This window comes from Kogia breviceps, chromosome 8, assembly GCF_026419965.1.
Source record: "Kogia breviceps isolate mKogBre1 chromosome 8, mKogBre1 haplotype 1, whole genome shotgun sequence".
NCBI lineage: Eukaryota > Metazoa > Chordata > Mammalia > Artiodactyla > Physeteridae > Kogia > Kogia breviceps.
The window spans coordinates 82398048-82425606 of record NC_081317.1 but is presented as its reverse complement, the minus strand read 5'-3'; the positions used below and the strand labels follow the sequence as shown (position 1 = coordinate 82425606).

At 36.7% G+C, this 27559-nt stretch overlaps 1 protein-coding gene and 1 pseudogene across 7 annotated transcripts in view; one reads left to right on the top strand and one right to left on the bottom strand.

Annotated features, from left to right (window-relative positions):
* Window positions 1-27559, bottom strand: part of VPS13A (vacuolar protein sorting 13 homolog A) — a 266390-nt gene that overhangs the window by 112492 nt on the left and 126339 nt on the right. For 6 of the 7 annotated variants that reach the window (XM_059071189.2, XM_067039602.1, XM_067039600.1 and 3 more), the window contains 7 exons: window positions 25508-25587; window positions 24457-24522; window positions 24111-24264; window positions 23313-23429; window positions 23132-23235; window positions 5169-5336; window positions 3073-3377 (listed from right to left, as the gene is read on the bottom strand). In XM_059071189.2, coding sequence (XP_058927172.1) covers window positions 3073-3377; window positions 5169-5336; window positions 23132-23235; window positions 23313-23429; window positions 24111-24264; window positions 24457-24522; window positions 25508-25587 — 994 coding nt within the window. The remainder of the gene's footprint in view (window positions 1-3072; window positions 3378-5168; window positions 5337-23131; window positions 23236-23312; window positions 23430-24110; window positions 24265-24456; window positions 24523-25507; window positions 25588-27559) is intronic. The other variant, XM_067039598.1, reaches the window with a different exon arrangement.
* Window positions 16750-18189, top strand: LOC131761001 (transcriptional enhancer factor TEF-4-like; annotated as a pseudogene).

Below are 27559 nucleotides of genomic sequence, written 5' to 3'. Positions count from 1 at the left end.
AACTTTGATAAGTCTTTTTTTAAATGCACGCTGATACGACAGCTGTCACATAAAATCTAACGAAACTGTTTCGAATGAAGTTAAAGACAACTAAGTGCTACTAGAGCCATCTTACGGAAAAAACTGGATGAACCTTTTGGCCCATCCAGTACATTTAATAGGTCATTGTCTTGTCTGTAGTTTCAATTACAATGAAAGATTCATGAGGGTAGGGACTATATTTATGTTATTCTTTGATGTACTGCTAGTACTTGGCTCAGATGATTACAATATGACATGTACTCCTCAATTATTTGCCAAACTAAATACAAGAAATTGGATCAATATATAACAACATATGAGAGTATCCATCTCCCTGCACCCAGAGAATTACTGATTAAGATTTGCCCAATTTAATATGCAAACATTTCACAGTATTAATTTTCATTCCCTTGAATACTAATGAGGTTGAACATTTCTATTAGCTATACACCAGCTATCACTGTTCTTGTAAAGAATCATCTAGTCATGTTCTTTACCAATTTTTCAAATTATCTCTTATTTACTGTCTTAAAATATTTAAGGATTTTTATCCTTTATTTCAGATGTTGCTAATTACCCCATATGCTATGTTTTCCATAATTTTGTTTTGGTAATTAATATTCAGAAACTTATACTTTTATACAGTCAAAGCCAATTGATATTTTTCCCTTGTCACTTTTCTTCTTTCTTCAGTGCTTAAATTAGCAAGTTCTTCTCTACCATATGACTGGTACTTATGTGTTATTTGTCAATAGGTTTTTTTTTTGTGCTGTATGTGGGCCTCTCACTGTTGTGGCCTCGCCCGTTGCCGAGCACAGGCTCCGGACTTGAAGGCTCAGCGGCCATGGCTCACGGGCCCAGCCGCTCCACGGCATGTGGGATCTTCCCAGACAGGGCACGAACTCGTGTCCCCTGCATTGGCAGGTGGACTCTCAACCACTGCGCCACCAGGGAAGCCCTGTCCATAGTGTCCACACACACACACTCAATGAAATATTACTCAGCCACAAAAAGAGAATGAAATCCTGCCATTTGTGACAATATGGATGGGCCTAGAGGATATTATGTTAAGTGAAATAAATCAGACAGAAAAAGATAAATACTGTATGACTTCACTTATATATGGAATTTAAATAACAAAAACAAATAAGAAACGTGACAAAAGAGAAACCAGTCATAGATACAGAGAACAAAAAGGTGCTCGCCATAGGGGAGAGGTGTGGGGAGAGGAGAGAAATAAGTGTGAGAGATTAAGAGGTACAAACTTTCGGTTACAAAATAAATGAGTTGTGGTTATAAAATGTACAGTGTGGAGAATACAGTCAGTAACTATGTAATATCTTTGTATGGTAGAGACTTACCATGGTGATCATTTTGAAATGTACAGAAATACTGAATCACTATGTTATGTTACAGGAACTAACATAGTTCTGTAGGTCAATTATGCTTCAAAACAAACAAACTAACTCATAGAGAAAGCAATAAGATTTGTGGTTACCAGAGGCAAGGGGTAGGAGGAGGGCAAACTGGATGAAGGTAGTCAAAAGGTATACACTACCAGTTATAATTTACATAAGTACTAGGGATATAATGTACAACATGATAAATATAATTAATACTCTTGTATGTTACATATGGAAATTGTTAACTGAGTAAATCCTAAGAGTTCTCATAAAAAAATATTTTTCTATTCTTTTAATTTTGTATCTATAGAAGATGATGGCTGTTTACTAAACTTATGTGGTAATCATTTCATGACGTAGGTAAGTGAAATCATTATGTTTACAGCTTAAACTTAAACAGTGCTGTATGTCAATTATATCTCAATAAAACTGGAAGGGAAAAAAATAATGGATATGCAGTTATCCCATAGGAAAAAAAAAGATCAATAAAACCGATTAACCTCTAGCCAGACTGATTAAGGTATAAATTATAAATATCAAGAATGGGGGAGGTATCATCAATATAGATACTAATGAGTAAGAAGAGAGTATTTTGAACTTTATGTCATAAAACTCTACAATGTAGGTGAAATAGACACATTTCTTGAAAAAAATTAACAATCACTCAAAAATAATTAATTTGAATAGTCCCAAGTTTACTAAAGAAATGGAAATTGTAGTTAAAAATCTCCCACAAGCAAATACCAGCCCCAGTGGCTTCACTGGTAAATTCTACCAAATATTTAAGGAAGAATTAACACAGTTGTACTCAAACTATCGTAAGTGTATACATATCAAACTTATCAAACTGCATACTTTAAAAGTATGCAATTTATTATATGATAATTATATCTCAATAAAGCTGTTTTAAAAATATTCAGTTGATGGAAAGAATGGCAGGAGGGAGACAGACCTGCCAGAAGCCAAAGAGAAGCAGCAAAAATAAAAAGGAAAAAAATAAATAGAATAAGATCGAGGAAAAAAATTACAGAAGGAAAGAAAAGAGCAAGTTTAAGTAGTGATGAATACAAGTTGTAAGAGGAAAAGGGCATTAAATCTAGAATAGATGATTAGAAATAGCACAGTAAAAGTTCTGGAACTATCTGGATATTCACTTATTCCCCTAATTCCTAATCCTATGCAGAGTGAATACATAAAATTGTACTCTACTCTGTGTGTGTGTTTGTGTGTGTGTGTGTATGTCTTTAATTAGCGTATCAGATCCACAGCACAAAGCTGATAGAGCACTCTGGGTACTGCTGTATTTGCTGAGTGAATAAATATATTAGAAATTCTCCCATTTCTTCCATAACCTTATAATTTATAAAGAATGCAAATAAGTACAAATATTCTTCCTCAGATAACAAATTTTACAGCATTCCTAATTACCTAGTGAGGAATTTTCCAATACTTCCTAGGTTTTTAAAAACTAGAAGACTATAATTGATCTCACCGAAAAATACTTGGGGAAGAGAAAATCACAAAATTAAGTACAGTTATAATAAAATTAAGTTCCACTCTAAACAGAAAACTCAAGATACCAAAGCGTTTAATGTAAAAAGTTAGAAAAAGATTGCATTCTACATAAATATATTTGTGAAAAGCTTACCTGTATAGTCGCATTTCACTCAGCTTTATCGTTATCAAATCAATAATGGGTGGGGGGTTGATCTGACTCTCTGTTATCACATGGAATGTATTTTTCATTGTAATTAGTCCAAAATCAGCAACAAAAACATTTTCAGAAACTGGAGACTGTGGGATAACCACAACTGGGGCTTTGATGTCAACATCTAATGCCATTCTAGAACTCCTTTGTGCCAGTTCTTTTACACCAGTAGCAGCCATTTCTGCTGCCTGAACAGTTGCCTCAGCCAAGGCTTGTTTACCTGCTTGAAAATTATCTATAAAAGCCTATAAAGAAAACAGAATTATATTCTTAAGGCTACCATTAATGAATAAAACTATTAAATGTATATTGGTATTTCTGATTTTACCTCCATAAGAAAAATTTTCTCTTGGAACAACTAAGCATTATTTATTCAAAGTCTCACTTGTCTATATTAAACCATAATTTTCTGCAGTAAAGGTTGAGAAACACAAAGATACAGATACAGAAACACAGTAAAACAGTAAAAATCTAGTCCCTGGACCAAAGTAACATGTGGATGCTCCAATGTTTCACTGGCATCTATTTCCCTTTTTATCTCACTTCTCTTAATAGCTAAACAATCACACTGTATTTCCCTACACAACCACAATGGACAGAGAGCTTATTTATGTTTGTAAGATAAAACAGTAATAAAAATATGTCTGTCAAGAACTCTAAAGTTTTCTAATTCCTGAAATGTGGGAAAAAAACTAAATGATATAAAATACACCTAGAATTATACTTAATTTTCATGTTTAATTAATTTCATGTTTTAATTATTTTCAATAATTTTTGAGTATAAAGTTATCACAACAGGGCTCAGTGATATAATGCTTCTGAGTTATAAAAAGAAATTAGAAAAAATTAAACAAGAATACTTTTTCATTTTTACTTTTTACATACAAAAAAATTTTTATGGTTATAGGAAAAACTGCATGATAACCTCAGTTAAAAAGATCACAAGGGGCTTCTCTGGTGGCGCAGTGGTTGAGAGTCTACGTGCCCGATGCAGGAGACGCGGGTTCATGCCCCGGTACGGGAGTATCCCACATGGCGCAGAGCAGCTACAGCCCCGTGAGCCATGGCTGCTGAGCCTGCGCGTCCGGAGCCTGTGCTCGGCAATGGGAGAGGCCACAAAAGTGAGAGGCCCGCGTACCGGGGGAAAAAAAAAAAAATCACAAAAACAGCAACATTTTTATTTAGAATCAACTGATTATTTAGTTTATATACCAAAATTTAGTTAAAAGAATGAATAGTGAAGTCATAGAGACAGGTATGACACAGGAAAAAACATCAGCTGACAGCAAGGGAAAAACACAAGGGAAAAAAAAAAAAAACTATAAAAGGCAGAAACAGAACTTAAATACCTCAGGGAAGTGTCATATAGGGATTAAATCTAAATCCCTCAAAGTCCCAAATATTCACAGAACTAGAATGCAATAGAAAACATAATTTTCTTAATGACCAAACCAAACTTCAATTATATATTTAGCACTTTTAGTTAGAGCTGGAAGTCAGGTAAAACACTCAAACCAATCATGTATAAAGAATTCAATTAATATAGATAACATATATATGATATATAATATACATATATTTAATGTTTATAAAATATATATTTCAATTAGCTAGAACATTCCCATGTGAAAATGATGTTATACAAACAGTACACTATACATTTCAGTCATGATATATGGTACCCAGAATATCTTTTTTTTTTTTTTTTTTTTTTTTTTGCTGTACGCGGGCCTCTCACTGCTGTGGCCTCTCCCATTGCGGAGCACAGGCTCCGGACGCGCAGGCCCAGCGGCCACGGCTCACGGGCCCAGCCGCTCCGCGGCATGTGGGATCCTCCCGGATCGGGGCACGAACCCGTGTCCCCTGCATCGGCAGGCGGACTCTCAACCACTGCGCCACCAGGGAAGCCCCCAGAATATCTTAAAAAATCAGGACAAAAAAAATCAAGTAAGGAATGCTTCATCTATGCTTGATGCACAGCAAACACTTTCCAACTAGTAGGAAAGAATAAATAAAAAACTGATTAACATACTTACCAATATAGAATACAGAAATTTTGTGACAAGAACTACTTCAATGCAACCAACAGTTAAATTAACTTGACTGTCAAACACATTCATATCTGTGTACGCAGAACCAGCAGTTGCACCCATATAAGAAACCATTTTGAAGCTGAAAACTTCTCTTCCAGTAATATAAACAGCCTTAATGAGAGAAAATTTAATTGTCAAAATCCACTTTCGAAATGGTATGTCTTCGGTACAAAAATAAAGCAAACGCAAAATATACACACATATCTGGAAAATCTTGTAAGTAGTCAAGCCAAGTACAAGTAAGACAATTCTAACTTCTTTATTAGAACCTACATTGCAAGTTTTTTCAAATTGGTAGTGGCAACTCTCTTTATGGGCCATGAAATCAACTTAGTAGGTCTGGCACAAGATATTTTTTAATGGAAAAAAACAGAAAAAAAAATCAGAATACACATTTTCATTTACTGTGTATACATGTGTACTGAGAACTGCCATATAAATGTATTTTTCAATCACTGTCAAAACTTAATATAATCTACTTTCTTCATTTGAGATATATGAATAATTATCCAGATCCTTCCAAGGAGTTTCCTCCTACCACTATACTTCTGTTCCTTACTAGTTTGTCAAGAGTCATCTCAATTGTCAAACAAGAAACACCTACAGCAATACCAAGCTCTGCAATACCAGTTAAAAATGGTGGAGATATTAACAGATGTGAAATGTCAAAAATATTCTGAAAGATAAACAGAGCACTCACTTACTTAGTTTATAGCTTTCTTGACCCTCTAAATGCTAGAAGTAAGGCAGAGGGCTGAAGAATCATCAAGAAGTAAATGAATTCCAACCATGGAACAAAAAAACCTCAGGAATCAAGGATAGTTGTCTGAAGGTTGAGGTGTAAGATGAGACTAAACAGAAGTCTATAGGAAATCTGCTTCTGCCTAGGATGTAGAATGCTGGAGAGACAGTCACTCCAAACCGTAAGAACAAGAAAAACAAAACCAGATAAACTATAAAATCATAACTTTTCTTAAAACCATTAGAAATCTGAGGTCACAAGCCAACTAAGCAGGCTAAAATCTAAAGGAAAAAGGTACCTTCAAGAGAGAACCTTAAGCACCAGCTCACCTGTGGTAAGGAGCAGGAGAAAAGAGAGCTGTCAGATACCATACAAGCTAGGTAAGAAGAAATCAGATAAAATGGTAAATGTTGACTATGAATTTATAATGCGATATACAGAATCCCCGGGAGTCACAGACACAAGAGGAGCTCATTTAGTTGCAAGCACTTCATTGTGTGCTTTCTGCTGGGAGCTCTTGAGAGACTGGGGCCAGAGTGGAATACCAGAGGAAGCTTTCCTTGGTACAACCCTCAAAGAGAGGAGAAGCCTCCACTCTAGAAAAGGCCCAAAGTTCCATCAGGATTATTATCTTAGAACAGAAGCCTTAAGAAACTAGCAGAAAGGCAGTAACCTTGTTGCCCTCAGAGCACAGGTGAAGATACTATACCCCAGAGGCAAAGATAAAACTCCCTCTACACTCGGGGGAAGAAACCGTCCTGGGACCAGACCATTATCGAGCACCTTCTACTGGAGCAGGAAGGCATACTCTCCCATACAGGAGCTACCAAAGATCTGAGTCAAATGCCATGGGAGGGATGGACAAGATCACCAAGAATGCCCCATTTCTGAGACCTGAGGAAACAGACCTGGGTAGACTGAACCTGAACTAGGACAACTGACAAGCCTACCTAAAACATCTTCCCACTCTACTGCCACCCCCAAATACCATCAAGATGGCAAGCTCTAAGAAAAAGCAGCAGTAGACTCTAAACATCAAGGAAAGAGCCAAGAGTATGGAAAGAGAACTTTCTGAGGTACAAGAGTAGAGGAAAAGTCAACAGCATAGTATGAAGCAGCATTCCAACAACAAATCCCCCACCCTAAGCACAAGACATAGCTGAAGGAATGTGAAGCAGTGGTATACTGAAGGGAATCATATTAAACAAGAAAACTCAAACCCAGTTCAGCTCTCCATTAACTGGATTCAATCCCCCATGCTAATAGGCTAGCAGAAAAAGGAGGCACACTCACTTTCAGACATAAATACTATTCACTTCTGTCTCTATTATCCTATATATGATGTCTGACAGTCAATCATTAGTTACGAAACAACCCCAAAAGCAAGAAGAAAATAAACAACAAATGACAAAGTAATCAACAGAACCAGACTTGCTTATAACACAGATGTTGGAACTTGCAGCCGGGGGATTTTGAATTATTATGATTACTAAGGTAAGTGCTTCTAGTGGAAAACATAGAAAATATGAATGAACAAACTGAACAATATGAGCAGAGAAATGGAAAACAGAAAAAAGACTCAAAGGGAAATAATAAAGATTAAAAAAACATGGTAATAGATGAAGAATACTTTCAATGGGTTTATTAGCATATTCAACGGCACCAAGGACAAAATCAGTGAACTTAAAAATAGGTCAAAAGAAATTACACAAACGAAACATAATGAGAAAAGAATGGGAAGAGTTGAACAGAGGATCCAAAGGTTATGGGACAATATCTAACAGGAATCTAATAAGAATTTTTGGAACCCAAGAGGAAGAAGAATAGGGAGGAGGAAGAGGAGGAAGAGGAGGTGAGGAAGCGAGAGAGGTGGAAGCAGAACTATCTGAAAAGGTATAAAAAATATTGAGACAGATCCAGAAAACTCTGAACAGGACAAATATGAAAATGTACTTACATATACCTAGACATACCATACACAAATTCTCAAGGCAGTCAGATAAAGATGAGAAATTATGTACACTTAGCAAAAATATCACTCAGAAAATGAAGATGAAATAAAAGCCTTTTTTTTTCCAGTTCTGATGCCTCCTCCCTGCCAAAAGATGAAATAATTCGTAACCTGCAGACTTGCATTATAAGAAATAATTAAGTTCTTCAAGTAGAAATAAAAATAACAGAATTTTGAAGGTACATGAAGAAATGAGTTCTGGAGATAGTTAGAATGAAGGCAAATACACCTCTTGTAAAAAATTAATTGCTCTAAAGAAAACTGACTAAACTCCAATTGGTAGGTATACATTGTGGACTTTCAGCATACACAAAAGTAAAATATATTACAATAATACTGTGAAAGGCAAGAAATAGGAATTGACAGTATACCACTGTTAAGATACGCGATTACTACATAAAGCAGTAAAATATTAATGGAAGGTAGACTGTAATATCCCCGATACTAAAAATCAATAAAAACCAGAATATCTTCCATGAGTCACATGAGTGACCTGTGACTATCCCCCTTGATCCCAACAGAAGAGAAGAAATTTTCATAAGACAGTGTTTAGTGCACAGAGGTTGTGGCCTAGGAGACAACAGGTGTAGATAAGGGATAAATAAAGCACCATACTGAAATATGGGTATTTTAAGTAAAAATCTGTAATTGAAATGTAAGGTCCCTGCATTCTTTAACCAGCTGGCTCCCTGAATCCAGACTGTCAGGCCTATACTTATAGTACTTTTCTAAAATGAAAATGACTGGCCTGAGAGAGGGAAAAAAAACAAACCATAGAACAAACTTTAGATACTCAAGTTTTGAGGCCATCAAATCACTACATTACTGACTGACCATCTACCATGATGTCCACGTGTCCCAACTCCTGCCCACACAAAGCTTCCAATCAGCTCTGAATATCTAGACAAAATTACCAAGTTCTTCTAGGAGAAAGAAAGTGGAATTGTCAACAGAATCATAAGAAACAATGTGACTGAACACTAGGCCAGAAGACACAGAATAACATGTTTAAGATCATCTAGAAAAAAAAATGTAAGCTAAAGAATCAAAATCCAGCCAATGTACTCTGTAAATATAAATGTAATGCAACATATAGACACTCATGGAGTACTATTCTTATGACTATGAGCCCTGCCTATGGAATCGACCAGGGAATAAACTTTTAAACAGTCAAAATTTTGAAGATGTCAGACTGGTGAAGGGCAATCTCCCATCCCCGGCAGAGGGAGAGCAACTCTCTAGCAGGGTGTGCCGCCGAAGTGGTGGCAGAGGACCAAGAGGAGGAGGAGGCAAGAGCCAGTTGCCGCCGCAGCCGCCACCGCAGGACCAGGTGTCCTCAGCGCTGCCCACGGCCCTGCCACAGTGGCTCCTGCACCTGCAGGGACCCTGTGCTCAGGGCTTCCCCCGCTCCCTTTCCAACTGGCGAACTATGTGGAAGGAGCAGGATCTGTAGAGCTCAGCACTGGCGAGGTACAAAATAAAGAACTGCTTTGCACAAAGCCAGAAGGGATACACTGAAAGAATTATCAGAAAAGAATAATACATAGCCATGTGGATTAAAGGCTCTTGGTGCTCCAGGCAGGCATCAGGGCTGTGCCTCTGAGGTGGGAGAAACAACTTCAGGACACTGGTCCACAAGAGACCTCCCAGCTCCACGTAATAGCAAACGGCGAAAATCTCTAAGAGTTCTCCATCTCAACACCAAGACCCAGCTCCACTCAACGACCAGCAAGCTACAGTGCTGGACACCCTATGCCAAACAACTAGCAAGATAGGAACACAGCCCCATCCATTAGCAGAGAGGCTGCCTAAAATCATAAGGCCACAGACACCCCAAAACATACCACCAGAAGTGGACCTGCCCACCAGAAAGACAACATCCAGCCTCATCCACCAGAACACAGGCACTAGTCCCCTCAATCAGGAAACCTACTCAACCCACTGAACCAACCTTAGCCACTGGGGACAGTCACCAAAAATAACGGGAACTACGAACCAGCAGCCTGCAAAAAGGAGACCCCAAACACAGTAAGATAAGCAAAATGAAAAGACAGAAAAACACACAGCAGATGAAGGAGCAAGGTAAAAACCCACTAGACCTAACAAATGAAGAGAAAATAGGCAGTCTACCTGAAAAAGAATTCAGAATAATGATAGTAAAGATGATCCAAAACCTTGGAAATAGAATAGACAAAATGCAAGAAGCATTTAACAAGGACCTAGAAGAACTAAAGAGGAAGCAAGCAACGATGAACAACACAATAAATGAAATTAAAAATACTCTAGCTGGGATAAATAGCAGAATAACTGAGGCAGAAGAACGGGTAAGTGACCTGGAAGATAAAATAGTGGAAATAACTACTGCAGAGCAGAATAAAGAAAAAAGAATGAAAAGAACTGAGGACAGTCTCAGAGACCTCTGGGACAACATTAAACGCACCGACATTTGAATTATAGGGGTCCCAGAAGAAGAAGAGAAAAAGAAAGGGACTGAGAAAATATTTGAAGAGATTATAGTTGAAAACTTCCCTAATATGGGAAAGGAAATAGTTAATCAAGTGGAGGAAGCAGAGAGTCACATACAGGATAAATCTAAGGAGAAACACGCCAAGACACATATTAATCAAACTATCAAAAATTAAATACAAGGAAAACATATTAAAAGCAGCAAAGGAAAAACAACAAATAACACACAAGGGAATCCCCGTAAGGTTAACAGCTGATCTTTCAGCAGAAACTGCAAACTAGAAGGGAGAAGCAGGACATATTTAAAGTGATGAAGGAGAAAAACCTACAACCAAGATTACTCTACCCAGCAAGGATCTCATTCAGATTTGATGGAGAAATTAAAACCTTTACAGACAAGCAAAAGCTGAGAGTTCAGCACCACCAAACTAGCTTTACAACAAATGTTAAAGGAACTTCTCTAGGCAAGAAACACAGAAAAGGAAAGACCTACAAGAACAAACCTGAAACAATTAAGTAAATGGTAATAGAAACATACATATTGATAATTACCTTAAATGTAAATGGTTTAAATGCTCCCACCAAAAGAAACAGACTGGCTGAATGGATACAAAAACGAGACCTGTATATATGCTGTCTACAAGAGACCCACTTCAGACCTAGGGACACATACAGACTGAAAGTGAGGGGATGGAAAAAGATACTCCATGCAAATGGAAATCAGAAGAAAGCTGGAGTAGCAATTCCCATATCAGACAAAATAGACTTTAAAATAAAGACTATTACAACAGACAAAGAAGGACACTACATAATGATCAAGGGATCGATCGCAGAAGAAGATAAAACAATTGTAAATATTTATGCACCCAACATAGGAGCACCTCAATAGGTAAGGCAAATACTAACAGCCATAAAAGGAGAAATCGACAGTAACACAGTGATAGTAGGGGACTTTAATGCCCCACATTCACCAATGGACAGATCATCCAAAATGAAAATAAATAAGGAAACACAAGTTTTAAATGATATATTAAACGAGATGGACTTAATTGATATTTATAGGACATTCCATCCAAAAACAACAGAATACACATTTTTCTCAAGTACTCATGGAACATTCCCCAGGATAGATCATATCTTGGGTCACAAATCTAGCCTTGGTTAATTTAAGAAAATTGAAAGCGTATCAAGTACCTTTTCCGACCACAACGCTATGAGACTAGATATCAATTACAGGAAAAGATCTGTAAAAAATACAAACACATGGAGGCTAAACAATACACTACTTAATAACAAAGTGATCACTGAAGAAATCAAAAAGGAAATCAAAAAATACCTAGAAACAAACGACAATGGAGACACGACCACCCAAAACCTATGGGATGCAGCAAAAGCAGTTGTAAGAGGGAAGTTTATAGCAATACAATTCTACCTTAAGAAACAGGAAACATCTCAAATAAGCAACCTAACGTTGTACCTAAAGCAATTAGAGAAAGAAGAACAAAAAAACACCAAATTTATTAGAAAGAAAGAAATCAAAAAGATCAGATCAGAAATAAATGAAAAAGAATTGAAGGAAATGATAGCAAAGATCAATAAAACTAAAAGTTTTATTTTATTAATAAACCATTAGCCAGACTCATCAAGAAAAAAAGGGAGAAGACTCAAATCAATAGAATTAGAAATGAAAAAGGAGAAGTAACAACTGACACTGCAGAAATACAAAAGATTATGAGAGATTACTACAAGCAACTCTATGCCAATAAAACGGACTACTTGGAAGAAATGGACAAATTTTTAGAAATGCACAACCTGCTGAGACTGAAGCAGGAAGAAACAGAAAATATGAACAGACCAATCACAAGCACTGAAATTCAAACTATGATTAAAAATCTTGCAACAAACAAAAGCCCAGGACCAGATGGCTTCACAGGTGAAAACTATCAAACATTTAGCGAAGAGCTAACACCTATCCTTCTCACACTCTTCCAAAAGATAGCAGAGGGAGGAACACTCCCAAACTCATTTTGTGAGGCGACCATCACCCTGATACCAAAACCAGACAAAGACGTCACAAAGAAAGAAAACTACAGGCCAATATCACTGATGAACACAGATGCAAAAATCCTCAACAAAATACTAGCAAACAGAATCCAATAGCACATTAAAAGGATCATACACCACGATCAAGTGGGGTTTATCCCAGGAATGCAAGGATTCTTCAATATACGCAAATCAATCAACGTTGATACACCATATCAACCAACTGAAGGAGAAAAACCATATGATCATCTCAATAGATGCAGAGAAAGCTTTTGACAAAATTCAACACCCATTTAGGGTAAAAACCCTGCAGAAAGTAAGCACAGAGGGAACTTTCCTCAACCTAATAAAGGCCATATATGACAAACTCACAGCCAACATCGTCCTCAAGGGTGAAAAACTGAAACCATTTCCACTAAGATCAGGAACAAGACAGGGTTGCCCACTCTCACCACTCTTATTCAACACAGTTTTGGAAGTTCTAGCCACAGCAATCAGAGAAGAAAAAGAAATAAAAGGAATCCAAATTGGAAAAGAAGAAGTAAAGCTGTCACTGCAGATGACATAATACTATACATAGAGAATCCTAAAGATGCTACCAGAAAACTACTAAAGCTAATCAATGAATTTGGTAAAGTAGCAGGATACAAAATTAATGCAAAGAATCTCTGGCATTCTTATACACGAATGATGAAAAATCTCAGAGTGAAATTAAGAAAACACTCCCGTTTACCACTGCAACAAAAAGAATAAAATACTTAGGAATAAACCTACCTAAGGAGACGACAGACCTGTATGAAGAAAATTATAAGACACTGATGAAAGAAATTAAAGATGATACAAATAGATGGAGAGATATACCATGTTCTTGGATCGGAAGAATCAACATTGTGAAAACGACTCTACTACCTAAAGCAATCTTCAGATTCAATGCAATCCCTATCAAACGACCACTGGCATTTTTTACAGAACTAGAACAAAAAATTTCACCATTTATATGGAAACACAAATGACCCAGAATAGCCAAAGCAATCTTGAGAAAGAAAAACGGAGCTGGAGGAATCAGGCTCCCTGACTTCAGACTATACTACAAAGCTACAGTAATCAATACAGTATGGTACTGGCACAAAAACAGAAATATGGATTAACAGAACAGGATAGAAAGCCCAGAGATAAACCCACACACATATGGTCACCTTATCTTTGATAAAGGAGGCAAGAATATACAGTGGAGAAAAGACAGTCTCTTCAATAAGTGGTGCTGGGAAAACTGGACAGCTACATGTAAAAGAATGAAATTAGAACACTCCCTAACACCATACACAAAAATAAACTCAAAATGGGTTAAAGACCTAAATGTAAGGCCAGACAATATCAAACTGTTAGAGGAAAACGTAGACAGAACACTCTATGACATAAATCACAGCAAGATCCTTTCTGACCCACCTCCTAGAGAAATGGAAATAAAAACAAAAATAAACAAAGGGGACCTAATGAAACTGAAAAGCTTTTGCACAGCAAAAGATACCATAAACAAGACCAAAAGACAACCCTCAGAATGGGAGAAAGTATTTGCAAATGAAGCAAATGACAAAGGATTAATCTCCAAAATTTACAAGCAACTCATGCAGCTCAATAACAAAAAATCAAACAAACCAATCCAAAATGGGCAGAAGACCTAAACAGACATTTCTCCAAAGAAGATATACAGATTGCCAACAAACACATGAAAGAATGCTCAACATCACTAATGATTAGAGAAATACAAATCAAAACTACAATGAGATATCATCTCACACCAGTCAAATGGCTATCATCAAAAAATCTAGAAACAATAAATGCTGGAGAGGGTGTGCAGAAAAGGGAACACTCTTGCACTGTTGGTGGGAATGTAAATTGATACAGCCACTATGGAGAACAGTATGGAGGTTCCTTAAAAAGCTACAAATAGAACTACCATAAGACCCAGAAATCCCACTACTGGGCATATACCCTGAGAAAACCATAATTCAAAAAGAGTCATGTACCACAATGTTCATTGAAGCTTATTTACAATAGCCAGGACATGGAAGCAACCTAAGTGTCCATCAACAGATGAAGGGATAAACAAGATATGGCACATATATACAGTGGAATATTACTCAGCCATAAAAAGAAATGAAATTCAGTTATTTGTAGTGAGGTGATGGACCTGGAGTCTGTCACACAGAGTGAAGTAAGTCAGAAGGAGAAAAACAAATACCATATGCTAACACATATAAATGGAATCTAAGAAAAAAAAAAGTCATGAAGAGCCTAAGCGTAGGACGGGAATAAAACACAGACCCACTACAGCATGGACTTGAGGATATGGGAAGGGGGAAGGGTAAGCTGTGAAAAAGTGAGAGAGTGGCATGGACATATATATACTACCAAACGTAGGGTGGATAGTTAGTGGGAAGCAGCTGCATGGCACGGGGAGATCAGCTAGGTGATATGTGACCATATAGAGGGGTGGGATAGGGAGGATGGGAGGGAGGGAGACGCAAGAGGGAAGAGATATGGGAACATATGTATATGTATAACTGATTCACTTTGATGTAAAGCAGAAACTAACACACCATTGTAAAGCAATTATACTCCAATAAAGATATTAAAAAAAAAACTGGTGAATACTCCCATTTAATAAAGAAGAAATGTTTGAATCAGAATATTATCAGTTTGCAATCCTTAATGAAATAATGTTTTTTAACATTACAAAAACAAAGACAGCTAGACACTGTGCGTCCTTTGAAAATACACACCACCACTTATGATGTATTCTTGCCCTCCCCAGCCCCTGTAAAAAAAAAAAAACCAAAATTAATCCTGAATCTCACTGAATGAGATTTAACTATCAATTTACAGGAAACACAGGGAATAGAGGAACATGTTAAATATAAGAACACAATCAGCAAAAGCTGATGGAAAATTCTACAAAACAAATAGGATAGCAACAAATGGCAAGGGAGAGAAGGAGACAGAAACTTGTAGATTAAAACAGACTTAAGAGGAATATTAATCAAAACGCACTGTATGGACCTCCTTTGGATCCTGATCTAAACAAACTAAAGGAAAAAAATTATGAGATAGAGAAATATGAGAACTCACTGTATGGTTGATAACATTAAGAAATAACTGTGCCACGGGTCAGAATGGCCATCATCAAAAAATCTACAAACAATAAAAGCTGGAGAGGGTGTGGAGAAAAGGGAACCCTCTTGCACTGTTGGTGCACTGTTGGTGGGAATGTAAATTGATACAGCCACTATGGAGGACAGTATGGAGGTTCCTTAAAAAACTAAAAATAGAACTACCATACCACCCAGCAATCCCACTACTGGACATATACTCTGAGAAAACCATAATTCAAAAAGAGTCGGGCTTCCCTGGTGGTGCAGTAGTTGAGAGTCTGCCTGCCGATTCAGGGGTCACGGGTTCGTGTCCTGGTCCGGGAAGATCCCATATGCCGCGGAGCGGCTAGGCCTGTGAGCCATGGCCGCTGAGCCTGCGTGTCCAGAGCCTGTGCTCCGCAAGGGAGAGGCCACAACAGAGAGGCCCGCGTACCACAAAAAAAAGAAAAAGAGTCATGTACCCCAATGTTCACTGCAGCTCTATTTACAATAGCCAGGACTTGGAAGCAACCTAAGTGTCCATCAACAGATGAATGGATAAAGAAGATGTGGCACATACATACAATGGAATATTACTCAACCATAAAAAGAAACGAAACTGAGTTATTTGTAGTGAGGTGGATGGACCTAGAGTCTGTCATACAGAGTGAAGTAAGTCAGAAAGAGAAAAACAAATACCATATGCTAACACATATATATGGAATCTAAAAAAAATAGTGGTTCTGAAGAACATAGGGACAGGACAGGAATAAAAACTGAGATGTAGAGAATGGACTTGAGGACACAGGGAGAGGGAAGGGTAAGCTGGGACAAACTGAAAGAGTGGCATGGACATATATACACTACCAAATGTCAAATAGATAGCTATTGGGAAGCAGCTGCATAGCACAGGGAGATCAGCTGGGTGCTTTGTGACCACCTAGAGGGGTAGGATAGGGAGGGTGGGAGGGAGATGCAAGTGGGAGGAGATATGGGTATAAATGTATATGTATACCTGATTCACTTTGTTATAAAGCAGAAACTAACACACCATTGTAAAGCAATTATACTCCAATAAAGATGTTTAAAAAAAAGAAATAATTGTGCCCAGCCCCAGGCCAGGAGGCCCAGATGGGGGAATCGCAGGCTGGGGCCCCTCTGGACGATGGCAGCGGCTGGACAGGAAGTGGAGAAGGAAGCGAGGAGGGCACTGGCAGCAATGAGGGGGCGGGGGGAGACAGGGGCCCAGACGCAGAGGGTGTATGGAGTCCAGACATTGAACAGAGCTTCCAGGAGGCCCTGGCTATCTACCTACCCTGTGGCTGGTGGAAAATCATCCTGTCTGATGAAGGCAAGATATATGGTCGGAATGAACTGATTGCCCACTACATCAAGCGAGGAAGACTCAAACTTGCAAACAGATATCTAGTCATATCTAGGTTTTGGCCTGAAGGATATCTAGGGAAATCCAGTGCAAGGTCAAGGAACAGGTTTTCAAGTACAAAGCTTTCCAGACAATGGCCACCATGTCCTCGGCCCAGCTCATCTCAGCACCTTCCCTGCAGGCCAAACTTGGTCCCACTGGTCCTCAGGCCTTAGAGCTTTTCAGTTTTGGTTGGGGGGTTCTGGGCCCCCCTGGAAAGTTCCAGATGTGAAGCCATTCTCGCAGACACCGTTCTCCTTGTCACTGACTCCTCCATCTACTGACCTCCCAGGGTATGAGTCCCCCCAAGCCCTCTCACCTCCTGCTTTGCCCCCACCTGCCCTATCAGCCCCAGCCTGGCAGGCTCGGGCTCCGGGCACTGCTCGGTTGCAGCTGGTGGAGTTCTCGGCCTTTGTGGAACCTCTGGATGCAGATGACTCTTGCCGGAGGCACCTGGTTGTACACATCAGCCAGCACTTCCCCAGCCCCAGAGCACCCCGCTTCAGGAGTGTGGACGTCCGGCAGATCTATGAAAAATTCCCTGAGAAAAAGGGCGGTCTGCGGGAGCTGTATGACTGTGGGCCCCCCACGCCTTCTTCCTGGTCAAGTTCTGGGAGGACCTGAACTGGGGGCTGAGTGGTGAGGAGTTGGGGGCCGGCAGCAGCAGTGGTAGCTTCTATCGAGTGAGCAGCCAGTACGAAAGCCTGAAGCACATGACCCTCACCTGTTCCTCCTGTTCCTCCTGTTCCACCTGTTCCAAAGAAGAAGGTCTGCTTCTTTGGCAAGCAGGTGGTGGAGAAGGTGGAGACGGAGCATGCCCACCTGGAGGACAGGAGGTTCATGTACTGCCTGCTGCACTCACCCATGTGCGAGTACCTGGTAAATTTCCTTCACAAGCTTTGGTGGCTACCCGAGCGCTATATGATGAACAGTGTCCTGTAGAACTTCTCCATCCTCCAGTGGTGACAGAGATACCCAGGAAGTGCTGCTCTACACCATCTATGTCTTCGAGGTCTCCACCAGTGAGCAGGTGGTCCAGCACCACATTTACCGCCTGGTCAGGGACTGAAGGGGGACCCCAGAAGTGGCCCACCCCCGGAATACCCTCCTCCCAGAAAGGACCTCCAGCTTTCCTCACGTTTCTTATTTGGGGAGGGGACTGTTCCCTGTTAGGACCTTAAAAGCTGGGTGGTGAGTTGAATGGGCTGGGACTGAGAAGAAAGGATGGATCCTGATATTGGGACCTCACAGGGGTGTCTGAAAGGACAGATCACTCCAGAGCATTTGACACTGGGGACAGGAGTGAGACAACCCCTGGGACAGCACTGGTTTCTGTCTCTGACAGGTACCCTTCCCCTTCTCTGTTCTGGATGTTTTGGAGGGCCCCAGTTACACACTGGCTTGTTGCTCTCTGTTTTTCAGGGCCCTCTTCTTCCCAATCTGCCTCTCCTTACCAGCCTGGCACCCTGATACCAAATTTTGAAGGTTAACCCTTTCTGTGCATGAGTAAAGCCAGCTGGGCCCTTGAAATTTTTTTTTTAACATAACAAGAGATATTTATGGGTGGGTGTTAGGGTCATGACATTTTCTCACCTGGGCAAGCAGTGGGGTGAGGCTTTTAAATCTCATGTCCCCTTCTAAATAAGCTGTGGCACTAGGCTGTGTTGCTTCCTTCTCCTCCCCTCCCCACAAAGTGTGTTTTGACAGAGGATAAAGCTATTTTACCAAAAAAGAAAGAAAGAAAGAATTGCTTGCTTTTTAAAGGCAAAATACCAATGGGATTTTTTTTTTTGGTAGACTGTGAAAGATTCTAAAATTTATATTTATATATGTAAATGCAAAAGTCCAGGAACAGCCAAGACCTTATTGAAGATAACGAGCAAGATGGAAGTCGAATTATAAAGCTTAAGAATTAAGCTCAATAATTTAGTTTGGAATTGAAAGGCAGTATAAAATAGTTGTTAAGAGCATAAACTACAGAGCCTGAATGCCTGATTTTTACATCCAGGATGTTAGATGAAGCTCTACTAGATATGTGACCTCAAGAAGTTAAACCTTTATGTGCTTCAGTTTCTTTATCCATAATACTGGAAAATGACATTTTGATCTAAATGGCATTTGTGAAGATTAAATAACAATATTTATAAAGCATTTAGAACACTATCCAGCACCAAGTAAGGACTATATGTATGTCTGGTACTGATTCAAGGATAAGTAAAACAATGGAACACAAAACAGAGCCCAGAAATAAATCTATCCATATATCTACACCTAATATTTAATAGATATAGTACTGTATACAAGTAGAAAAGGATAGCTATTTAAATAAATGATACTAGGAAAAAAACAACCCAGTGTGAAAAAAAAATGAAATTGGACCCCAGCCTCAATCATATAGAAAAATCAATTCCAAGTAGGATGAAAGACCTAACAGTGAAAGGCAAAATTATATAACTTTTAGGTCACATAGGGGAATAACTTTATGAATTAAGGGGATGGAATGATTTAGAAGACAAAATTCTCAAACCAAAAGAAAAGAATGATAAATTCAACTTCATTAAAATTAATAACTTTTGTTCATCAAAAGACATCATAACCAAACTGGGAGTAACTATTTGAAATACAAACTAAGGAATAATATATAAAATATTAAATGATTTCCTACAAATCAATAAAGAAAAAAATAAACGTCTTCCTCTAAAATTGATAAATTAAACCAGGAGTCAGCAAACTACAAACAGCAGGATTAGGTAAAAATGGTTTACATACTTTTAAGTAGTTTTAAAAAATCTAAATATTTTGTGACATATGCAAATTATATGAAATTTACATTTTATTATCCATAAAATAAAATTTTACTGGAACACAGCCATATCACTTATTTACACAAATGACTGCTTTCACACTAAAAGAGCAGGGTTGAATAGTTCCAACAAAAACTTCATGGCCCACAAAGCCTAAAACACTTACAATCTGGCTATTCACATAAAAAGTTTACTGGCACCTGAGTTAAACTAATAGGTATCTCATAGAAGAACAAGTATAAATAGTCTATAAGTATATGAAAAGATGTGCAATTTCATTAGTGGTAAGAAAAATACAAACTGAAAACACCATGTTATACACTCCAGATCTTCAAAAAATGTAATATCTGACAATTCCAAGCACTGGCATTGAAATGAAATACCAGATCTCTCTTCCACTGCTCCTGGGAGTACATGTGCCACTAGAAATAGATTCTCTGAAAAATGCTTGCATGAGATATGTCCAAGAACATATCAGGAGACATGTATTGATATAAGACTAGTTACAGAAGCAATACTCATAAAAACAACAAAGTAGAAACCAAATATCCATCAACAGAACAATGAATAAATAACCAGTGGTAATAAAAATGAATGAACTATACCTACAAACATCAACATGGATATACCTCAAAAATATAATGAATGATAAGATGCAAGACTAAAGAAATACATATAAAATATGATATCCTTTAAAAAAGGGAATGCAAGATGAAACAACGTGTTACATAAGGATTCATATATAGTTGGTAACATTTATTAAAATTACAAGAAAATGGACACACTTAACTCTCCAAGGAGACAGTACAATAAAAATGTTAAATAAACTCAAATTAGGGCATACTGGTGACTTCTGGGGTATGTTCTATTACTTGGCTTGAGTGTTGGGTATAAAGATATTTGTTTTACTGTTGTTCTTTACATTATATTACTTGCTTTTGTGTATATGCTATATTTCAAAATAAAACATATATTTCCAAATACCACAAAACTGGGCAATATATTGTTTAAGGATGCAAACATATAAGGTTAAAAACTACAATGAAGAGAAAGGAGGAAAAAAAGCAAGGATATGCAATTTATATAATAGCTTGTTATCATCTCAATTTTTAATAAAAATATATAATAGAAACAAAACCATATGTGCAAAAATTCCAAAAAAGACCCACATTACCAAATCTCACTCAAGAAGAACAAGAAAATCTGATTAGACTTACATCAAGTAAAGAAATGGAACAGTAATTAAAAATTCTTCCCCACAGAAAACCTCAAAGCCACACAGCTTCACTGCTGAGTTCCATCAAACACTTAAGGAAGACATAGTATATACCAATTCTACATAAATCTTTCAGAAAACAGATGAGAAAACACTTCCAAATTCATTTTATGAAGCCAATATTAGCCTGATACTAAAGACAGAAAAGTATAAAACAGTTAGAAATACTGGTGTACCTACCACCAAAAATTAACAAGCTTAACAACTGGATAAATTTTTAAACACTCATAATTTACAGTGATATTTTATTTCATGAGAATGTCAGGTCAGCTAGAATCTTTTTCAGGTTATGGCACACATAAATAATAGTATCTGTACAATGATACTAGTATAAACAAATGCTGCTCCAGGACAGAGTCAAATAATCTGAGAACTCTAGTCCTTTATCCAGCTGCCCAGAAAGCTGAAGGGCTCAATATATTATACTTAAAACCCACTCAGGGCACAATAGTGTGTCATGGAACAGTAATTACAAAGCTCTGATCCAGGGCAAAAAGATTATATCTCTTTGGCTCCTTGACATGTGGAGACTTATGAAGGTACTTTGTTTAAAAGTCATATACATTGGAATCAAAGTCAAGAAATAAGGAAAGGAAAACGGGGTGGGACAAGAAGACAACAAGTGAGAAACTTCATTTTGTAGCTTTTCTTAAGTTGGATTTTTAACCTTAAAGATGCATTAAAGGGCTTCCCTGGTGGCGCAGTGGTTGGGAGTCCGCCTGCCAATGCAGGGGACACGGGTTCGTGCCCCGGTCTGGGAAGATCCCACATGCCGCGGAGCAGCTGCTGGGCCCGTGAGCCATGGCCGCTGGGCCTGCGCGTCCGGAGCCTGTGCTCCGCAACGGGAGAGGCCACGACAGTGAGAGGCCCACGTAATGCAAAAAAAAAAAGATGCATTAAAAATAAAATTACAGAGAAAAAAATAAATGTCTTAGGTTATAATACCAGTTCCATTACTAACTACTTGTATGACTTTTAGTAGATTCATTTATTTATGTTAGCTTTACTTTCTAAATCAGACAAATAAAATGGACAATCTACTTCCTAAACACTCTAATACTATAATTTTTCAAATAAAAGCAACGGAAGCAAATCAAACCATGGCTTCTGAAAAATTTCTTGTTCTTTATTCCTATGAGCCACATACCTTTGATGTTTTGGGGACTCTTGTTATCTCATGCTAACAAACCACAATAAGAAAATATAAGGCATAAGAATTTTTATTTAACATAAAAATCAGGTCATCACTGTATCTCATCAGTATTATTTGCTAATAAGCCTATACATCTATTTCCTTTCTTCCTGTCACATTCCGAACTTTGACTTCTTGACTCAACAAGTACCTCAGCCTTTTCTAATCCTACTATTTGATATTCTCTTCACTCCTTTAAATATACCACCTTACCCAGATGCTCCATTGTTTAAAAATTACCTGTCCAACTCCACAACAGTATCTAGTCCAAGAACCTTACTCTCTTGCACCCAGTAACAACAAAAGGACCTATCCTTCAACCACTAGCCACCTAGTTCAAAGGACTCTCTTAACATTATAATGCTATGTTAGTAAGTATCCATGAAAATAAACTTTAAAAAAAATCTCGTTTATTCAGTCTGACTTCATATCCTCTGCTCTGAAATCTGAAATGTATTACAAGGTTCACAATACTTCAAAATAGCAAAAAGATAAAAAGTAAATAAGACATTTGCTACTCCCCTACCTCCCCCCACCCTGACAAAAGCACTCCACAACTATGTTTCAGCAGTATCACTCGTACTAATTTCATTTATGAGATACTTAATCGTCATTTTACAAATAAACAGATTCTGAGATTAGGCCAGCCAACTACTGAAGAGCAGGGCTAAAATAAGAACCTAATTATGCCTAACTTCAAAACCCATGGACCTACTAAGACACACTGCTAAAATCTGGTGACTGTTTAATTTATACCTATGAACAATCTTAAATGACAATTATATTTAAAATGTTAATGAATAGAAACAAATTCATACCTTTTTGTATACAGCTGCTATATCAGAATCCAGAACAATTATATTCCTTAGCTTTGCATTTATTTCAGTCACTGATGGCCTCATAATCATCTCAGAATCAAGCCCTAAGGGAAAAAAAAGTATTAAATTCTTTTTCCTTCATTTAATAATTCTGAATTTACTTTTCCTCAAATCTTATTACCTTCAATCTTAATTTCTGAAATGTTATGTTTCTGATCTTGAATAAAGATCTGTAAACATGATAATTCTGCTAAAATCTGTAAGGTAATAGTATCTTCATTCTTCGATAGTTTTAAAGCTGCAAAAAGAAAGTCATATTGTAAAACATAAGACAAAACTTTTAGTAGTTACCTTACTACACTTATAAAGTAACTGAAATATCACAACAATGATAATGCTAGAGGAAAACGTGATTTGCAAATTGAAAGCAAGCAACATATTACCTACTAAATTAGGAATGCTAAAGAAAATCAAATCCAATGAAAACAAAGTCAAACAAATGCAAAGAGACAAAACAAAAATAGTTCCTAGATGAGAATAACATTTGAAACTAAGAAGTTGTAGTTGTAAAATCATAAATCTTTTACGATTTAATGATTACAGGGTGATACATGTTTCTATCAAACATGCAACTTTTGACTGCTTAAAAGAGCACTCCGATTAAAAAATATACTCTATTATTCAAGTTTTGTTAGTTCTATTTTTCTAATTTAAATAATATTAAATGCACGAAATTTAATTACACTAAATACTTCTAATGTATAATCTTCAACTAAAATGAATGATAAGATAAATAAAAGCCACTTTCTTCAGCAATAATCACTTTACTATTATTTTCTAAAATTAACCTGGTATATAATGAATCTAAATATTAATCTAGCAATAGAATTCTAAAGCCAATATTATAATAATAACACAAGAGCCAAAATTTACTGATCTACTTAGTAAAAATTTGATGTTGAATTTTAAAGAAACATACGTATTTTTTTAATAAACTCTCCTTTGTCTTCAGTCTCTGCAATATGCACTGGGGCTGGTTTTTCCTCCGAATATGGAAGGATATTATTAAAATAATTTATTGTATTCAGAAGTGCTTCAGTATGTAAATGAATATCCAAAGAGGAAAAATTCACCTAAAGAACAAAGCTGATTTTAGTAATACAACAAATATTTGTCTGTATTCTTTGTGGTATAAAGGATACAATTTATAATATTCAATTTTTATCCTCAAGGATCTTACAGTTCTAGTTATAAAATAATTTTCATAATATATTTGCTTAGAAATACAGTATCTAATTTAAAAATAAATTATTATTCACCTATACCTTAATCAGTTGCACAACATTATTATAGGTGCCCTTCAACATTGTTATGGGTAAATTCTTTTCAGCCTGTACAAAGTGAAAAAAACAAATCTGTTAGATTATTCATAGGAAGACATGTATATATATAACTACATAATGGTCCTAACACACATTTATATAATTTTTCCAGCTATTTATATATATATAATTACTTAAACGATTGCTTCACCGGAACAAATTTGCTAAGTATTCAACAAATGTTATGTACTATCTTGCTTATTATCAAGATTGGATATTTAGCTATTATCACATGTAGAGGACAATCATTTAGTCAGCGACAACTCTGTAAGATACTTCCCAGATCTTATATGTTAAAACAAAATTTTGACGGAACAGTCCACTAGGTATCGAATACTCTGTGGTATCTTTAGATTTGGAACAGTTTTACAATATAAAAGCTGTTTAATTCATAAACAACAAAACACTAAAATATCTACATCAAATAATAGTAAAAAATGGTCTTAAAAGTGATATAATTCTCATTTAGCATTAAGTACTGTAATTATTAAAATAACATGGCACTTACATGAAAACAAGTCAATGAAAACAAGGGCTAAATCATATGTAGACCATAGTACACATAAAAACTTAATAAATGACAAAAGGGTTATCATAAATCAATAGGAAAGGAATAGAGTCACTGACAGCAGGAAAATTAGGTAACTTCAGACAATGGTAGGAAATCAAGTGAAAGCCTCATCTTGTATCCTATACCACAAAAAATTCCATCAAGACTGAAAAGTTTGTTGACATCCTGATGGCGGGGGGAAACAGCCAAACTGCAGGACATTTCTACTTAGAATGTGGGCTGCTTATTATCTTGCTATGTGAAGTGTTTATATATCACAAGTATCTAACAGAGGATGACAAAACAAAAAAATCTTAAACTTTTAGGCATTATAGCAATCACATCAGAATGAAGATTAAACTGAATATTGCTAAACTTATAAAACTTGATTTTAATATTTCAGCAGTATGCTTACCATAACAGCATATAAATCAAACTACTTGCCTTCACATATTCCAGTGTTAACAGATCTTCCATTGTGTTATCCAGTGTTGTAATCAAATAAACTGGTTTCTTGTTTTCATCTAAAAATAATTTCTAAAATTATTCTTTCATAGAAAAACTAATGGAAAATAAATGCAGGCAATATTAATAATTATAGAATTGGAAAAGAAGGATTTCCGGTATCATATCAATTCTGGGCCTTGATTTCTGTATTACTCAGCTCAGGTCCTTCCTCCTTTACTTTAAACTCTAAAAATGTAATTTCATCTCACAATTCCCTTCTCTTATGCCACAATGATGAAGATTCTTACCCTTCTAAACCTAGATAGGAACTGAAGTAAGAAAAAGTAGCAATCAGTTAAAGAAAAAGCAGAATGTTTATTAGGAACAATGAAAAGACATGAAGAGATTCTAGTCCTGAGTCATAGAAATAGCTAGAAAGAAAACTGTCAGAATCTCTAAAATCCTAATTGTAGAGAAAAAGCATCAGGTAACTGATGAGAAACTAAATTGTTCTCTGTATTAGTTCAGATTAAAATAAACTCTATTACCATATTATCAGTCTTTACTAGTTGTATTGTTGCTGCTGCTCAAAATCTAAGAAGATACGTGAGGAAACTGCTGTAGAATAGTATTTTGTGTAAAGTCTTTATAACTATCATCAGCAAATTACTTACAACTGTTCAAAATCAGTAACTAGATACTGGAAGAAAGGACTACAAACCAATCATATTACTCTTCAGGAAAAAAATGCAACATTATTTCCAAAGAATCCTCCAGATTTAAAAGCTTATTAGCAATTAAGCTAGCCTTCTATTGTAGATGCTAATCACATTTCAATCCTTAAGAAGGTCTCCACTTTTTTCACACGTTTATTCATTCATTGAATAACTATTCACTGATCATTTACTTTGTGTAAGAAACTGTGCTATTCACTTCTTCCTACTCTTTCTAAGAAAACAGAAGCAAATATATTACAAAATAGGTGCACTGGTAATTATATATCTTGTATTATGTGTAAGGGTTTTCTTATTCTTTGCTCTTGGGAAAACAAAAAATTATTTAAAAATAAATATTAACTACTATAATACTTCTGGATTACTGGTGAACACTATCAAGTTGGTTTACTTTTCTTTCCAACTGCCAGAGCAAACTTTGATGTAAAAAGCATAATAAAGCAGAACTCTGTATCTTCCATGTATGATAATTTTTTCAGGAAGAGATAATCATAACACAATTCACCACATGCAAGTTCTCAGAGGCTACAGAACAAGTGTAGTATGGAACTAATATGTATAAATCACATCCACTGATTAAGTTTTCAGGCCACAACACTTAATCTGCTTCCTAAAATACAAAGATCACATTTAATTCAGGGCTCACAAAAAAAGGGGAAGTTTTCATTATACCAGTTAACTGACATCTTTTGTCTGGGAATCAGTTCCCAGAGAAGATGGCCTTCTCAAATCCTTGAAATGTACATGAGCATATTCCTTATCTTTCTTATTTCCACAGATAGTTCATTTTTACTTTAGTTCTCTAACTCCCTTATTTTCTGTATCTCAATTCACTGGGGAAAAAGATTCCTAAATGAGTTCAAAAGATTTCACAAGATAGCTTCCATTTAAAACTTAAATAACTTATAAACATTAAAAAAAAAAAAGTCAACCATCAAAAGAACATGTAGGAATTCCCTGGTGGTCCAGTAGCTAGGATTCGGCACTTCACTGACAGGGTCCAGGTTCTATCCCCGGTCAGGGAACTAAGATCCTGTGAGCTGCGCAATGCAGTCAAAAAATAATTTTTTTAAAATTAAAAAAAAAAGAACATCGATTCCAGGACAGCTAAGAGTAAGGTACTTTTATACACATGCAAATAGAACACATTCATGTGGTCTCAAAAATAAAAGTAAAGCCCTGCTAACTTTTAGTTAGAAAAAAATTATTTTAGCCAACTGTATCAATGATCACTTTGAACATCAATCATCTAAATGCACCAATTAAAAGACAACAATTGCCAAAATGGATCAAAAAAACAAGACCCAAGTAAACA